We start from the raw sequence: 18024 nt of genomic DNA on the forward strand, positions 1-18024 counted from the left end.
TGGCCTCGAACTCGCAATGATCCTCCTGCCTCAGCCTCCCAAGCATTGAGATTACAGACGTGCAGACCCTACCTTCTGTCCTGTAAAACTGAGACGTTGCCTTTAACCAGCCTCCTCATCCTTAGAAAACAAACACCAACACACTCTCACAACAAAGATCACACCATTTATTTACAAAGGCCAGTGTGGGTGTTGGGGGAGGTCGGGAGGGAAAGGGCAGACATCTCCGGACTGCTTGGGACCCTTTCCCACTTTGGAGCAGAATTCTGTTCCTCTTGCCTCCTCCGTATCATCAGCCAGGGGACCCTCCATGCCTGGGGGCTGGAGGGAGGTGATATGAGCCTCCTCGGTGCCCAAACAGAGAGCAATGTCCAGTTCCAGATTAAAGGCTTCATTGCCACCCTCCCCTCTCCTTCCTCAAAAAGAAGTCTGTGCCGGGGATGTAGATCAGTGGTCCAGCACTTGCCTTGCATGCGTGAAACCTTGGTTTCAATCCCCAGCACCACAAAAACCCAAACGAACAAACAAGCGAACAAAAACAGTTTCTGGCCTGGAAAGAAACAGTGAACAACTGAAAGGCCAAGGACTCTGAAGTGAGAAATCTCTCTGCTATTCCCCAAAGTAGTGACAGGAAGCGGTCAGTCACAGTCACAGCCTGACAGCTTCAGAAGGTACCCACACTGGTTGTTGGTGACCCAGCACGTAGAGGTTCAACGAACCCAGCTCTCCCGGATGTACTACTCCTGCACTAGACTTGCCCTATGACCTACTTGTCTCTGGTGAGAGAGACCAGAAATCAGCAAATAATCCACCCTAACACATACACACACACACACACACACACACACACACAAGCACGCTACCTCCCTGCTGAGACAGATCTCCACCCCTTCTTTGAAGGAAGTAGAAATGACTGTGGCAAGATACAGGTAGGTCCTGGGTTTATGGAAGCCTGTGTGTGTGTGCGTGTGTGTGCACATGCACGGGTGTGTCTGAGAGAGTGGAGCCGACATCACTCCTTGTAGTCTAAACTGCTTAGCTTTGTGGAGTCCCTGTCTTCAATTCCGATTCTACCGGGATCTTATTTCTCCTCTGGCAGGCCTGGGCCTGAGTTCTCCTGACTAGAAGTTCTACGAGCACTTCCACACTCCAACTGTCAATTCCAGACCCAAGCTTGCTCTTGCCCATTCTCGTCCTCCAAGAAATTCCAATCCCTCCTCATGCACGCCAGTCTACACTGAGCTGGGGCCAGGCCTGTTGACTCCTGTCCAGAGCGCTAAGTTTCAGCCCCCACCCACCCCCAGCCCCGGGACAAGGCAACAGGCATCTTCCGCTGTTCCTGGAAGTCCCCACACAGAAGGTGAGAAAGTGGTGGATGAAGTCACCAGAACAGAAGTTGAGGAGGAAAAACCAGAGCCTGGATCACCTGTCCCTCACCCTCGGAACGTGACATTCTAGGCTGGTTGGGCTGGGGTTGGGGAGGAGGCAGAAGGAATATAGTTACCAAAATCCATGTTAAAACAAGCTAAGCCATAGTGGTACTGGTGGAAGACTCTATTCTAGTCAGACAGCTGGGTCCTCCTCGACGCTGCAGTCCCACTGAGAAGTCTGAAGACTTTGAAAAGTGACTGTAGCAGGGAGGTGGGCCAATCAACAGAATTGCAAACTGTCCGAAGGGCTCTGCTCAGGGAGGACCAGGACAGAAGACTCTGTCAAGAGACAGCAGTAAAACTGAAATTCTCAGAGCTACAGGGCCGGGACCAGTGCCTCTAAAATCTCCCTGCTGTTAGGACAGGACAAGCGAGAAGGCAGAGGGACAAGCTGCGGAGGGCAGGGGCTGACAGAGGCACCAAAGGCTGGCACTGAGTCAAAGGAGAGGCAGGAGGCAGGGGCCAAGGGATTAGGAGAGCTGGGAGCCCAGGAGTCTCTCAATAGCTGCGTTGATGTCCCCTCCTGTAGCAATCAGGGCCTGCAGGTTGGCTTCACGATTAATGAATCCCATGGAGTTGAGCTGCTCCAGTTGCTGCTGAAATCTTACTTCTGGCGTCTGCACCTGGAGGGCACAGGAATGACAGAGTGGGTATAGGATACAACTGAGAGGAACTATCTGAACCTGAGGGTTTATACAAGCAGAAAGAAGCTGGGCGTGGTGGTGTACACCTGTAATCACAAGCCTCTAGGAAGCTGAGGCAGGAGGATTAAAAGTTCAAGTCCAGCCTGGGCAACTTAGTGAAACAGTATCGAACTAAGAAATAAGAAAAGGGTTGGGGATGCAGCGCAGTGTGAAGGCTCTGGGTTCAATCTCTAGTAATGGAGAAAGAAAAGACCAATAAAAGCTGGATATGGTAGTGAATGCTTGTAATTCCAGCATTCTAGGAGGCTGAGGCAGGTTCGAGTCCAGCTAGCAGAACTTAGTAACTCAGCTAGGTCTTGTCTCAAAATTTAAAAAAGGAACTGGGGATGTAGCTCAATGCAAAAACCTTGGGTTCAAATCTCCACTACTGGGGGTAAAAAAGACAGAGAGACAGAGAGCAAGGGGAAGAGCAAGTGGTAGTCTCTGACATCCTCAGAGTCAATCAGTGCAGTGGGGAAGAGTGAGCTGCAGTGAGGCCAGAGAGCCCAGTTCCAGGTCACCAAATAACTATAGTAATAGTAAGGTGGGTATGGGGTGAGGATGTAGCTTAATGGTAGAGAACTTGCCTAACATGTATAGGGTCTACAGTTCAATTTCCCTGTTCTAAAAAAAAAAAGCAGTGGGTATCTTTCTTAAAAACTCAAAGTGTCTAGCTGGGCATGGTGGTGCACGCCTATGATTCCAGCACTTGGGAGACTGAGGCAGGAGGGTCAGGGCAAGTTCAAGGGCAGTTTGGGCCACATAGTGAGTTCAGGCCAGCCTGAATTATATAGCAAGACCCTGTATTAAAAGGAAGTTTTTCAAAGTGTCTGATAGGCCTGTATCAGCTTACATTCTTACTTCCCATGAACATTTTTTTTTTTTTTTTTTTTTTGTATAGGGAACCAAACTCAGGACCTTGTGCTTGCTAGGCAAGGTACTGTGCCACTGAGCTATATCCTCAGCCCTCCCATGAACATTTTAAAGCTAACAAGTGCTCCAAAACTCAAATGCTCTGTGATCAAATAAGATGCATGTTCAGTCAGGTGTGGTGGTGCACACCTGTAATCCCAGCACTTGGGAAGCTAAGGCAGAATTTTTGTAATTAATTAAGTTTATTGGTACATTTTAGGTATACATAATGATCACATTCATCACAGGGAATTTGTACCCATACATGATATATCTTGATTGTTCCCCCACCCTCTTCAGCCCCTTGGGTGAGGAGAACTGCTGTGAGTTCAAGGCCAGCTTGGGTTACATATTCAGTTCAAGGCCAGCCTGAACTACATAGTGAAACTTTGTCTCAAAAAAACTGCACGTTCAACATACCCTCTCCTGACAGTCATCAAATACTGTCATACTACAGGCCACAGAAGGAAAGAAAGAACCCGTTTAATACAGTTTAACTGATCAGCAAACAATTATTTACAAAACAGAAGAGGTTTCATTCTTGACACTCCTATAACCATCTCCTAGAAAAGCATCTTCCCAGGGGACATTTGAGAAGCACTTTCTGAGATCTTGGACAGAAGAGTCAGAGCTAGAAGGAGCTCAGTGGCCACTGCCCACCAGCCACTGACAGGAGGCAAGTGTGACCCAGAGGAACGACGGACTGCTCGGGGTTGCACAGTGAGCCCGGCCCGGGGCCCTGACCTACATCACTGCTCCCTCTTGTTTCGCAATACAGTCCAGGCCTTGGAGACCACCTGGGCCAACCCTCCTATTGCCCTGCACAGAGCTTGGAACACATACCTCTTTGTTGATAGAGGTCATAGAAATGCCAAGAGGCTCATCCTAGTTCCTCCCTGCCCCTATCCTTGACTTTATGGCCCAAGACAGTAGTCACTTCACCTTGCAGACTCATCCTCCTCAGTCTCCGAGATGGACACTGCTTTGATTATCAAAAAGAATCCCCTGAAGGGGCTGGGAGCATGCCTCAATGGAGGAGGATGAGCTGAGCATGCACAAGGACTGGCTTCAATTCCTAGCACCAGGACAGGGGATATAGCTCAGTGGCATAAACACCTGCCTGGCAAGTGCAAGGTCCTGAGTTTGATTCCTGATACCAAAAGAAAATACAAAAAACAATTCCTAGCACCACAAAAATAAAGTGAAAGTGATAACAACATAGTAAAATGTAAGTTCTGGAGCCAGAATGCTCTGGTTTGAATCTTGGTCCCACTATCTCCTAGACGTGTAACTGAGCAAGTCATTTAACCTTGCAGGGCCTCAGCTTTCCCCATCCAGGGCACAGAGACAATCATCCTAGTGCCTTTCCATAAGGAATAAGGGAAAGGAGCTCTCATATGTAAAACACTCAGCACCTGGTAGATGCCACGACTATTCTCACAGCCACGAAAACTGAACTCAGGGGTGACCTGTAACCTGCCCGAGGCTAGCAGGTGGCCAGGTCTGGCTGACTGCAAAGCCTGCCTGCTGCCCCTACTCTACTGCTAGCTTTGACGCGGCAGGAGGAACATGGTGGTCCCAAGCACCAGCCCGGCCACCCCATGTACCTGTGAGTTTCCACTTCCAGCCAAAAGCTGAATCATCTGCTGCATGAGCTGCTGCTGGGCACTGGACGTCCCCGTGGGAGGAGACGTAGCTGGTGTGCCTGGCGAGGAGGCGGGGGCCTCAGCTGTAGACCCAGAGTTGCTGCCTGCCGAGGGTGCCGGAGTCCGGGGCATCCCAAAGGACCCAAGACTGCAGGCAGGAGACATCGAGAGATAAGAGTGGCATCCAAGAAATGAGAATATGAGATCCAAAAAGGAGAACAAGGGCTGGGGTATAGCCCAGTGGCATGGTGCCTGCCTGGCATGTGCAAGGTCCTAAGCTCAATTCATGGAACCAAAAGAAAAGAGCAGAGACACCAGGACAGTTCAGAGAAAGGCAGAAAGGGATGAAGAAGAATGACAGCCAGAGCCATGCTGCCCATCTGCTTACCTAGGTACCAGCCCAGGGGCTTCTGTCTGCAAGGTCTGTAGTCCCTGCTGGATCTGCAGTAACGCCTGCATGGCGCGGGGATTGGTGAGGATAGACAGTGACTCCGGATTTTGCATCTGGTAAACAAACAGAGAAAGGTGACAGGAGGTGGCAGGAAAGAGGAGGCAGCCTAAAGGCTGAGTCCAGAGCTAAGCTCTGCCCCTACTTTAACATCTCCCCACTAAGACTTATGGCCAGCTCTTTCCATCCACCCGCATCCAGCAGGCTTCTCCCTCACCTGTTGCAGGAAGACGGGGAGCTGCAGGCGGAGCTGCTCCTGCAGTTGGGGGTTCCCCGCGAAGAGTGGCACGTTCACCATCATCTGCCAGAGGGAAGGTAGAAGGAGAGGGTCTGGGCCTTCCCATCCCAAGAATTCCCCTACACCTCAGGAACCTTGGCACCCCACCGCTGCTGGAAGTCTGGCCAGCATTTCCAAGGGTCTCAAAGATTCTGAAGATCGGTGTGGGACAGTGAGAGGAAATGGACTATGATCTGAACAACGAACAGTCAGGAATCAGGCTGTTTGGCCCAGGTTCGATGATGATGATGTGTGTGTGTGTCGCGGGGATTTAAACATTTTCAAGTATATGGTGTTTACTGTGTGCTGTGCCACGTTCTAAACGTGTGTGTGGGGGGGCACTGGGGATCAAACCCAGAGCCTTATGCATGCAAGGCGAGAGCTCTATCACTGAGCCACATCCCCAGCCCATGTTCTCAACATTTGACATGTATTAACTCCTTTGATCTTCACAACTCAATGGGGCAGGAACTAATGTGAGTACCACTCTGTGGATGAAGAAACTGGGAGGTTAACTAACTTGCTCAGCTCACACAGCTGGGAAGTGACAGAGCTCAGGATACAGGCCCAGGCAGTCTGGCTCCAGAACCATTTGACCAAAGTGGTTGACCCCACCCCGAGCCCCTCCCCAGCAATACTCCCTTGTGCTGGCTGGATACCTGAGCAGCAAAGTCAGGGTTCTGGGCCAGCGTCTGCATCATGCTGCGCATGTAGGGGGCCGAGATCACATTCTGCATGAGCTGGGGGTTCTCAGAGATCTGCTGCAAGAGCGCCTGCATTTCTGGGCTGTTGAACACCCCTAGCGCATGGGCAAAAACACACAAAACAGGAGAGAAGGGTCCAGATGGAGACCAGACACCCCGCTTCAGTTCACCTCACTGCAGACACTGATTACACAGGTCTGAAATACGTGTTACAGGGCTGCCTGAGAACTGTGGTGGTGGCCCCAGGCTCCCCTGAGTCCTAGGCCAGCTTGCCCGGTTTTGGCCTGGACCTCTCCCATAGATTCTAAGGACAAGCCAGCTAGAAACTAAATTTCTGCCCTTCTGGACTGTCCTTGCCACAAGCTCCAATCATGTCTCAGTGGGAAAGGACTGGCTGCATGTTACCTAGATCAATGGCTTTCAAACTTGGCTGAGCAGCAGAGACCCTTTCCAGAGTCAAATCTCACTCAGAAACCAAGCATGTCAGTGGCCCGGTTCATTTGTGCTGGGGCAGGAGGCCTGGAGCCTCTTGCAGTCAGTCTTTTCTTATCCTATAGACCAGGACATCCAGGCCCCACAGGACTCAGGAACACAATTTTAAAACCATGGATCAATTTCCAGTCCTTATTTTATAAATAAGGCAACTAAAGCACACAGAGGAAAGGAACTTTCCCAATCAAGATATTCTCCAGCGTACAGAGAAATCAGGGCATCTACCAAAGATTTCCCCAGGGCACGTGTACAGTCATAGTCCAGATAAACTGCTCATTACCTTAGGCTGTGCAGTGCACAACATGCGATTCTGTATATGGCAACCAGGCACAGCCCTTTCCTCCAGCCTCACATCTGCTTGTCCCTAGGCCTGCCCTGATTCCTCTCCAATCACCCCCACCTCCCACCCCTACCTCCCATCTGACCCATTTACACCAAAAGTGCTCAAGGAAGTGGGGGCTGGTTAACCCATGAACCAACACTCCGGTCATTCCCAGGGACATAAGGACACTAGAACATGACTAGAACCAAGTCTCAGCCTCTAAAGGGTGAGGCCACTACACAAGCTGCTGAGGACCCCCTGTAGCTTTTTTTTGAGACAGGATTTCGCTGTATAGTCCAGGCTGGCCTTAAACTCATTATGTAGCCCAGGCTGGCTTGGAACTATTGATCCTCCTGCCTCTGCCTCCTAAATGCTGGGATTAGAGGCGTATACCACCACCATGCACTGCTTCTCCCTGTAGCTTTCATATAGTCTCGCCTCTTCTGGAGCAGTGTGAACCCCATTCAGTTCCAGGGCAGAGGGGGCTGCCCTGGTGACCCAGCTAAGCTCCTCACACCCTAGGACATACCTGACCCCAGGCTAGCCGCATTGATCCCAAAGGGGTTCGAGACTGTCGGGTGCACCTGGCTGGTCCCCGATCCTCCGGTGCCCTCCCCACCGGACCCGGGGGCCTGGGAGGTGGGGGGCGAGGGGCTCCAGGGGTTAGGGAGGGGCTCTCGATTCTCAGTCCGCAGAGGCTGGGAGGACGAGCTGTCGGAGTTCCCGGCCAGGGAAGAGAAGGGATTGTTGCCAAACTGGGAGGAGGGAAAGGTTTCGGGTTAAGGATTGAAACAAATCTGGGACAAGGGCTAGGCCCTTCCTCTCCTCTCACCTAACAGCCTCCCCTTCCCCATGAAAGGCAGACAGATCTAAAACCTAGAACACCCACAGTTCAGTTCTCACCCCCAGGGGACAGCTCCACCCTTGCCCGAAGGGTGTCTGATGTTAACGACTGGATAGAGGAACTCTTAGAAAACTGGAAACTGCCCTTCTCCCCTGCAGGCTCTAAAAGTTAGATCTCTAATCTCTGTGGCCCACAGCGCTTTACACAAGCTTTTCCTGTAGCTCTCCAGGGGCAGACAATGTTGGATTTACCTTTGTACCCGCAGCCACACTGCTAGAAGATGCTCAATAAGTAAGTGCTGACTGGACAGGGGCGGCTTGGACCCGACTCCCACTTGACCCACATCTGTCTCTGGCTCCCCATTTCCCAGCCACCTCAGTCCAGCCCTAACTCCCTGGAATCCCCTTCCTCACACCCAGGTCCCTTGCCTGCCATTGTCTGCCCATCCAGGCAGACCACAGGCACCGGAATGCAGCCCTCTCCCGGGTTCCTCCTTTGCCTCCTCTGGGTGGGTGCCCCGTCCCCGCCCACCTCTTCACTGGCTGCTCCAGGCCCATACCCCTTGGTTCCCCACCAGGTCCCCAGGCGGGCTCCCCACTGTGTTCCCCAGCATTGCTCCAGTCTGGTTTATGGCGCACAGCACAGAGGCAACACAGAGCCCTTTCCCTCTGAAGATTCAGCATCCTAAACAGGGCTCTGTCAGAGGGGTGTGCTGAGGGAGGGAGCCCCAGACACCACCTCCCGCCCTCAGCCTTCCAAGACTGGAGCTGGGCAGCTCCCTCTCTGAGTTCTCAGGTCGTCCGGCAGGCAGGAGGTGGCCAGCAGACTGAGCCCTTCCCCACTCTGGGCTTCCTGTCCAGGCTTCTGTTATGCACAGTGGGACAGGGCTGACCAACGACCTCCCCACTCCGCGCTGTGGCTCTTCTCCTCTCCCTCCCCACCTTTACCAGATGCCGGTTCAGATAACAGGGCTCACAGGCCAGGGTTCCTGCACTGAGCTTTTCATCTTTGTCCCTGCTTTAAATTTCCTGCTCTGGAAACCCGTCTAGCACCTCACTACACCCAGTTCTGAGTCTTGCTTTGCTCTTCCAGGTACACCCTAAAGACTGCATCTCTTTTCTTGAATTGTCCATAGTGATAGCAGCTGCCACTTACTAAGCACCTACTATGTGCCTGCCACATTTATTCTAATGCTTATAACATCCCTCTAATATACTAGTTCTCAAAGTGTGGTCCTAGGATCCCCTGCAAGGTTTAAAATGGTTTTCATAACATGACGTTCGGTGGAATGAATGCAGATCTGAGAAGCCAGCTGTCTTAACAGTGAGCCAGACTTTAAGGAGATCTGCAAAAATATAAATTAAGACCATGCTTTCCTCTAAAGCTTTGTTTTGGAAAATAAAGATTTTTTCAAAAGAATGTTATTTATAGTATCTTGTCATGAATTGTTATTGTTAAATGAGTTAAATATTTAAAAATGTTATCAGTTTTTAAATTTCTGACACAGTGAATGCTGATAGATTAACCCATAAAAACAAAAGTTAGAGTTCTTCATAACTTTTTTCTTTTTTTCTCCCCATAACTTTTAAGCATATGAAAAGGTCCAGAGACCAAATACTTGAGAGCACCTGCTATAATACATCCACTTTTTTTTTTTTTTTTTAAATGAGAGAGGATCTTGCTATGCAGCCCAGGCTGGCCTTGAACTCACTATGTAATGAAGGTTAGCCTTGAACTTGAGGTGACTCACCTGCCTCAGCCTCCTGAGTGCTGGGATTACATATGTGTGCCACCATGCCCAGCAATATGTCCACTTTTAAGAGTTTCATGCTTGACCAATCAACTTAGGTAGCCAGACACTTATAATATCTCCACTTTTAAAACAAGGAAGCTAAGACTCAGAGAAGGCACGTAATTCACTTCAAATCACACCACTAGGAAATGGGGGTGCAGCCATTTAACTCAGGCTTGTGGCTGCAAAGTGCTATGCTCTTTTAGAAAAGTGGTTCTCACCCTTGACTGTGCATCAGAATCCGCAGGAGTGTACGCTATAAACTCTTTTCAACTATTTTTTTTTATTGTTTTTAACCAGGTACGACCATTAGTTTGATTTAAGAAAAGTTTTTCAATTACTTATGGAAAAATTTACAAATTCCTTTAAAAATTAATAGTTGACTCCTAAAGCAGTTTCTGAAATTTCAAACAGCAATGTCAAGAATAACCAAGACAGTTTTGAAGAATACAATGGAGAATTTCACGCCACCAGATACCAAGACTAAGACAATGAGAAATCACTGTAGGGATAGAAAAACACACCAGGGAACCGAGGGTCAGCAAAAGACACACTCATCTGGGAAACTTGGTGCAGGACAGAGACAGCAAGACTGATTGAGCTGTGGGAGGCACAGGCCATTCAGGCCATTCCCACCCCCTTCTCAGCGAAAAAGTCAGGTGAGGTCCTGTCCTCACACCTGGGTTCTGGCTAATGGAGAAAATTTATCAAATTACACATTGATCGTATGTGCACTTTTCTTTTCCCCGTCTTCTACTCCCTTTTGCAGTATTAGAAAATGAACCCAGGGCCTCACAAGAAGCTATATTCCCATTTCCTTTTTATTTTTTAAAATTAATCAATTAGGGCTGGGGATATAGCTCAGTGGCACAACTGCCTGCCTGGCAAGCACAAGGTCCTGAGATCGATTCCCAGTACCAATAAATAAATAAATAAAATTGAATTAATCAATTAACTTAATTTATTTATTTATTTTTTTTGGGGGGGTGACAGGGTCCACTACATAGTTCAAGCTGGTCTTGAACTTGCTTAGGTAACCCAGGTTGGCCTCTAATTCACAGCAATCCTCCTGTCTCAGCTTCCCAAGTGCAGGGATTACAGGGGCACCACCATGCCCAGCAAAAATACTTTTAAAGTGTTTTATTTTTGTGTGCTTTTTAAAAAACAAAAAACACAGAGTCTTTCTGGGCATGGTGGTGCACACCTGTAATCCCAGCACTTGGGAGGATGAGGCAGGAGGATCGCTGCGAGTTTGAGACCAGCCTGGACTACAAAGTGAGTTCAAGAGTTCAAGGCCAGCATGAACATGGTGAGACCCTGTCTCCAAAAAAAAAAAAGACAAAAACAAAACAAAAGACAAAGTCTTGCTGTGTAGCCCAGGCTGGTCTTGAACTTGTGGCAATTCTGCCTCAGCGTTCCAAGTACTGGCATTACAGGCATATACCACCACACCTGCTCAATTAATTAGTACTAGAGACTGAACCCAGGGAGTGCTAAGATATATCCCCACACTTTTTCTTTTATTTTGAGACAGGGTCTCGCTAAGTTGCTCTTGCTGGCCTTCAACCTGCAATCCTCTTGCTTCAGCCACCCAAATAGCTGGAATTATAGACATGTGACATCTGGCATATTCATAGTTTTTTGTAGTTAAATTATTCTTGGGTTTTTTTTGTTGTTGCTGTTTTTTGTTGTTGTTGTTGTTGTTTTTTGGTACTGGGACTTGAACTTGGGACTTTGCACTTGCCATGGAGGTGCTTGTGCTGCTGAGCTAAACCCCCGGCCCCCTGCTTTTTTTTTCTTTGTCTTTTTGAGACAGGGTCTCACTATGCAGTTCAGGATGGCCTTGAGTTCACTTTGTAGCTGAGGATTGCTTCAAGTTCAAGGTCAACCTGAGCTACCAACCTCAAGCTAGTAGTTACCTCTGAGGAAGGAATGAGAGGCATATGATTGAGGAAGGTATGTGAATACTACAACTCTACCTATATGACTTACTTGCAGATATTATATATGTGTAGGAAAATACACAAGGTACTAACAGTATTAGTGGCTGTAAAGGTAGGAAAGGGGTGGCTGGGAGATAGAAATAGAAGAATCCCTTTTGTATTCCTTTTTTTTTTTAAAAGCTTAGACAATTTCTCATACTTTTTGAATACCCTTTTGTTTACTTTGTGTAATTTCTAAATTTTGAGACATACAGATACATAATGTGTTTAGAGTACAGTTAAGTTTTAAAAAACCAGTGAGGCCAGTTATGGTGGGGCACACCTGTAATCCTAGCCCTAGGGAGGTTGAGGCAGGAGGATCCTTGCAAGTCCAAGAACAGCCTGGGCTACAAAGTGAGCTCAAGGCCAAACTGAAATGCACAGTGAGACTCTTGTCTCAAAATGACAAAAAATAAAAAAATCCAGTGAGATTCTACATGGCAACATGGATACAAGATGGATACAATACTTTTTTTTTTTTTTTTTGAGACTGTTCTATTTTTACCTATACTTTTTTATATACTTGGAATGAACTCATAAAGCATTTTTTTTAAGTACATAATCCGGGGCCATGACCCAAGACTGATTCAAAACACAGCCCAAAGCTGGGGACCAAGAATCTCACCATTATTGAGCTCACTGAGTGATTCTGACACTGGTGATCCATGGACCACACTTGAGATACACTGTACTAGGGCTGGCGTTTGGTCCCAGGTCTGCCCCACAACCCTTCAGCACCTCATGTAAGAAGTTTATCAGCAAAATGTCCAGTCCCTCAGACATTATACCTCACCCACTTTCCTCAGGACCTCAGCTACGTTGTGCCCTTGGTCCATGCCAAATTGGACCACCCCTGGCTCTGCACTATGGAGAACATCTTTAAGTCAAGGCTCATCCCTTCAGGTACTGGGGAAGGAAAGAACAGCCCAGCATGGCCTGCCTTGTGGGTAGGGAATCCTGAGCCTGGGCAGCCTCTTCTACTGCCCAGCTCTTGGCCTACCTGTTCCCTGGCAGCACTGAACATGGGCTCCTGGATGTCCGTGTACATGCGGCGGAGAGCATTATACCCTCCGGGGATGCTCTCAAGATTGCTCAGGGCCCGGTCCTGGTTCCGCATCATCTCTTGCATCATGGCTGGATTCCGAGCAAGCTCCATTGTCTGGGGAAGACAGAGAGATGGGATGGAGCCTACCCAGGGGGCATCAAACCAGGAGGCTCTGAGGAGGGGAATCTGTGTCAGTAACTACTTCCTGTACTGTAATCTACGTCCCACTCTGCCTCCCTGTGGGGATTCTGGTTGGCTTTTTCTAGTGGAAGACAATGAGCTCCTGGTTGTAGGGAGATAGGAGCTTCCCTCTCTCGAGATCGGGGGAGGCATAGAAGTATCAGGGTGCCCACAGAAACCGAGCAGGAAGAGATACAACAGGAGAGGCAGCAATGAGAAAACTAGCATCTCTTGAGTACCTTCTACACGTAGGCCCTGGGCTAAGCAATCTGCAGAATTCAAATGACGTAATCCCACAATAATCACCCCAGGCAGGTATTCTGGCCCCCATTTTGCAGATGAGAAAACAGGCAGAGATATTCACAGACTTCCTGCCCCAAGATACACAGCCAGTTAATGGCAGAGATAGGTTTCAAGGGTAGGTTGGCAGCTGGGCATGGTGGCGCACGTCTGCAATCCCAGCACTTGGGAGGCTGAGGCAGGAGGATCGTTGCGAGTTTGAGGCCAGCCTGGGCTACAAAGTGAGCTCAAGGTCAGCCTGAACTGCATAGTGAGACCCTTTCTCAAAAAGACAAAAAAAAGAAGGGTAGGTTGGCTTCACTGACCAAGACCATACTGTAAGTGACAGGTTGGGCTGGGAAAAGTTCAGGCTGGAACAAAGCTAAAGACACCCTAACTCCCACCCGCCAGTCTTTGCCTGATTGGATCTTTGTTTTTAAGTATGGAGGGTTGTACCCAGGGCCTGGTACATGCTAGGCAGGTGCTCTACTACTGCACTACACCCCAGCCTGACTGAACCTCGACCAACACGGAAGATCGAGACTTTCTTTGTTGAAGCCCAGAGCTTATTTTCAATTAGGGGGTCTCCTCTGTCAGCACCAGGAGAGAGTTCATGGTAGAGAAAGTGAATGTAGCTTCTGTTCATGTCCTACTTGGAAGGTCTTCCCTCTCCTTTCTTCCTAATCTGCCCCATCCCTGCTTCTTCTAAGATACTTTTACAGACAGATATACGGGGCCTCACAGAATTCTGACCTCTTGTCCTATAATTCATTCATCTATTGAAGGATGACTATATAGCAGGCAGAGTTATAGTCTGGGAACAAATATTTTAAAACCTTTGCCCTTATGGAACACCTGGAAGGTACCTTCTGGTAAGTCCAGCAAGATGTGCACAACTTTGCTGGGAAGACCATCTGTCCTTGTCCCCTGGTAGGTTGGAGCCTGAGATGGTACTCCTAAACACCATGGCTGAAATGGCCTCTGCAGGGTCTCCTTTCCCCACAAGGCCTGCCCAGCCACAACATTCCCCAAACATCCCATAATCTTTTACTCCCAAGCCATTGCCTTCACTGTCCTACGGCCCTGAATACACATTTCTTGCACCCACTTCCCTCACTGGGAACTGATTTGATGATACTTCTCCTCAAAGGCCTCTTCCACACCCCAGGGTATGGTGAGACGTCATTCCTAACTCTGATGATCCTCAGGACGTTGTGATTATTCTCTGGGCAGTACTGACCACACTCTACTATAATTACTCATCTACCTGTCCCACTGCCCTCTAAGACCAGTAGTTCCCGAAAAGCTATGCCTGTCTTTCCACCCCTGAACCTCAAGTGTTCAAACTATGCCTGCCAATGAATAAATGAACAAATCAGTGTAGGACAAGATAGGAAAGAGTGGGCAGGGCACGGCTGGGCACCAGATGTCCTCTACTCCTCTGGCCTTCTCTGTACCCACCTGCCTCATGAGCTCAGGGTTGTTGAGCATGTGGCTGATCTCTGGATTCCGCTCCATCAGCTGCTGCATCTGGGGGTTGGCCATGATCATGTGGCGCATGAGGTCAGGGTTAGACATCATATCCTGGACCAAGGGGTTCTCCATGATCTGTGACAGCATCTCAGGGTTGGACATCAGCTGCCTCTGCATTTGCTGCTGCAGCTCCATGAAGTTAGCAGAGCCAAGGCCCAGGCTGCCCAGCCCCAGGATGCCCCCAAAGCCAGCTGTAGGGAGTGCACAGGGTCACAGTCTACCCCCAAAACCCCGCCCCCACCTAGCACAGCCAATGAATTCAGGTCTTCACAATGGGCCCTAAGTCTCTCACAGTTTCCCTCTTCTCCCAACCCTGATCTGCTCTGGGCACAGAGATGTGAGACCTCTTTGATGGCGACTGCTGAGCAGAGGGGAGGTGATCAGCAGGAACCTGCTGAATGAGTAAAGAAGTACTCTTCATGTGCCTACCATTTGGGGCCAGGGTTTTCCAGTCTCCTCACCCAAGGCTCCCACATTCCTAGTTCCCTTTCTACCTTCACTACGAACAGTTATGCCCCCCGCCCCCCCGCCAGACATCCTCACGGTCTGGTTTCCTCCCCAGGTTAGCTCAAGCACCAATGTCTGGAACCCTATGTTCAAGTGTCCCTTATCTCCATCTGACTAGGAGCAGGGACAGTGTTTCTCCTCCTCTTGGCTCTCCCCCAACCCCCAGCCCAGCACAAGACTGTGCTCTCCTCCCTGCGGGCTTACAGAGTATAGACGCAGTAGCATTGGGGGGTCCCTCCCCAGCAGTCCCTGGGGAGGGGCCCCCTCCACTGCTCCTCCGACTCCCACTGCCAGCATCCGAAGCGGTGCTGCCAGAGGTGGAAGGCTGGGCAGGGGTGGTAGGTGAGGCAGGGGTGGTGGAGGGTGCTGCGGCAGGGTCAGGAGTGGACGGGGAAGAAGCGGTGGCAGCAGCTGGATCTTGAGTCCTGAGGACAGAGACAGGAGAATCCTGGTTGGAGTGAGCACAGGAAGAAGAAAGGGACCAGAGCACTCTGTGCAGCTCGCAGCTACTGCCAGCCCAGGTTGCCTCCTGAACAGGCTGGGTGGCAGGATAGCTATAAACCAGGGAGAGGAGGAAGTCTCTACTACCACCTGCCTTTGGGGCACGGTGCGAGTGGTAATTCAGGTCTCCTTCCCAGGAGGGGAGATAGTAAGCACCCTGGAGCCACCTGCTGGGCCTGGGCAGCAGGCCTCTAAGTACAGCTGAGCAATGGGTAAGAAGGTTCTGGGTAGGAAGTCCCAAGCCCAATCCAAAGCTAGGTCTGCTTGTGCCCTCAACTTACTTCTGAGGGGTCTTGATGACCAAGTGCACAGTGAGCCCGTCCTTAATCCCATGCTGGTTCAGTGTGTCTCCATCCTTGAGGATCTTGCCTGCGAAGATCAGGACCAGCTGATCCTGCTGAGCTTTAAACCTCCGGGAGATTTCCTCTTTGAACTGTGATGAAGAGGCAGAGATCACTGTTGAGGCTGCCTGGGTTCCTCCTACTGGGGACCCTGCCTCTTTTTCTAGAGCCTCTGTATTTCCTTGCTCTGACCTCTTCGGTCTTCACAGGAAGTCCTTCCTGCAATATCAGCTGCCTCCCTCCAGCTGCAATAAGAAGCTGGGGCGGGGGGCAGGTAGGGATTACACCTGGGGTCTCACATACACTAGGCAAGTGCTCTACACTGAGCTACATACCTAGTCCTTTGTAATTTATTTGGAGACAGGGTTTCAATAAGTTGCCCAGTCTGTCCTCAAACTTACAATCCTAAGCAGTTCCTTTCTTAATCAAGCATAGGGACCAGTAACAGCCCCTTTTCTCAACTCCAACCTGGGCTCTCTCACCCTAGAAAGGCTTTGCTGCCCCCTCTCCAGCTGCAGTCCCTCCACCCTGTCCCCTGTGAGGGTGCTGCCTGTGCAGCCTGCTCCATCCCAACTCCTTCAGCAGCTGTGGACCCAGGCACTGCTCTTCTTTGATTCCCAGTTTCTTCCTCTTTTCCTTTCCAGCTTTCTCACAAATACATCCCAGTTACTGAGCACTAACTATTCACACATTAGCAATCTTATACATTAATTCATTGTCTGTTGGGGGGGGGTTTACAGAAATGGAACTCAGGACCTTGCACTTGCCAGGCAGGTGCTTGTGCCATTGAGTTATATCCCCGGCCCCTTATCGGCATTTTAAAGATGAGGAAACAGGGCCGGGGATATAGCTCAGCAGCATAACGCCCGCTTGGCAAGCGCAAGGTCCTCAGTTTGATTGCTGGTATGGAAAAAAAAGTTAAAGATGAGGAAACAGAGAAGAATCAGGGAGGTTAGGTAGCTTGTTCTGAGGAGATTGGAACTCTGGTCTTGCTACCAAAGTCCTGGTTGTCTCTCAGGGCTGTTTTCAAATTCAGCCTTGCCCAGAGCACTCTTTAAATTCTAGAATTTAGTGATTTTATACGGGGTTGTGGGGACAGTGATAACACCAATGGCTAGCCCGGCAAATTTTCCAATCCTATCTCTCCAAATTCTTTGTTTTGTTTTTTGAGACAAGGTTTCCATATGTAGTTCAGGCTGGCCTTGAACTCGCTGCGATCCTCCTGCTTCAGCCTCCCGAGTGATGGGATGACAGCCTTGTGCCACTACGCCCGGCTATCTCTCCAAATTCTATCAGCCCCTCCAAAACAAAACAAAACGCACACTCTAAGTAAAAATAGTGCACTTGCTAAGCAGAGGAGCTCCCAGATCCCTATCTTCCAACCAGATGGCCTATCTTAAGCCCCGCCTATGTGAAATTCTGGAGCAGTCACAGGCAGTGACAGAGACAGGCACTAGTCCCGCATTCACTCATTCAACAAAATTTTATTGAGCACCTACTGCACTCCGTAAATCGCAGAAGCGCTGAGAACCCACGATGACTACCTCGATTTGGGAGCTCGGGGAGCGTAGGAAGCGCCTGGGCAGAGGGTAATTCCGGGCTTAGGCTAGATGTTCTCGGGGTACACAGTAGGCGCCAGCGCTCCTCCAGCCCCCGCCCGTCCTCGCGGGTTAGCAACTCGCCGGGGCCGCACTTGCTGTCTCGGTGCCTCGAACCCGACCAGCACCCGGGGCGTACACTCGCCTCAAATCCAGGGTCCTACCGCCGTCCGGTGCACTGCGCGCTCTGCCCACTCTCCACCACGCCCCCAGCCCTGGCCGCACCGCCAAACCCGCGCCCCAACCCGCGCCACGCTCCGCAGACCTCCCCTCGAAGGACGCCCCCTTCCCTCTCTCCCCACCCGCCTCCCGTCGGGGCCGTCCAGGGCCCCCCACCCCTCTTCCGCACTCCTCGGCCCCCTCCCTCCGCACTACCTCCTTGACTGAGGCTCGATCGCAGATCACAATTTCCTCCTTGTCCTTGGGGGTCTTGACGGTGACCCGAATAGGGGGCCTCGCCTCCGCCCCGCTCGGCTCCGCCATGCCGCCGCCGCCACCCGGCCGCCCG

At 50.2% G+C, this 18024-nt stretch overlaps 1 protein-coding gene across 2 annotated transcripts; it reads right to left on the bottom strand.

The window, feature by feature from the left end:
* Nucleotides 1–146: 146 nt before the first annotated feature.
* Nucleotides 147–18018, bottom strand: Ubqln4 (ubiquilin 4). Of its 2 annotated transcripts, XM_005411644.1 has the most exons (11): nt 17892–18018; nt 15859–16010; nt 15281–15501; nt 14498–14760; nt 12533–12691; nt 7444–7669; nt 6056–6195; nt 5337–5420; nt 5060–5175; nt 4633–4819; nt 147–2053 (listed from the first exon to the last, which is right to left on the bottom strand). In XM_005411644.1, the coding sequence occupies exons 1-11, from the start codon at nt 17997–17999 to the stop codon at nt 1901–1903; spliced, it is 1809 nt and encodes a 602-aa protein (XP_005411701.1). In that variant the 5' UTR covers nt 18000–18018; the 3' UTR covers nt 147–1900. The 2 variants fall into 2 exon arrangements, with proteins under 2 accessions (XP_005411701.1, XP_013363812.1); XM_013508358.1 differs by lacking the exons at nt 6056–6195; nt 7444–7669.
* Between the last annotated feature and the right edge of the window lie 6 nt (nt 18019–18024).

Source organism: Chinchilla lanigera, unplaced genomic scaffold (assembly GCF_000276665.1).
Source record: "Chinchilla lanigera isolate Chin_1 unplaced genomic scaffold, ChiLan1.0 scaffold00144, whole genome shotgun sequence".
Taxonomy (NCBI): Eukaryota; Metazoa; Chordata; class Mammalia; order Rodentia; family Chinchillidae; genus Chinchilla; species Chinchilla lanigera.

Coding starts and splice junctions, on each gene's coding strand:
- Ubqln4 (XM_005411644.1), bottom strand. CDS start 17,999: ATGGCGGAGCCGAGCGGGGCGGAGGCGAGGCCCCCTATTCGGGTCACC. Junction 6,196..7,443: donor TGCGGCTAGCCTGGGGTCAG/GTATGTCCTAGG, acceptor CCCATGCGCTAG/GGGTGTTCAACAGCCCAGAA. Junction 5,176..5,336: donor TCCCCGTCTTCCTGCAACAG/GTGAGGGAGAAG, acceptor TTTGTTTACCAG/ATGCAAAATCCGGAGTCACT.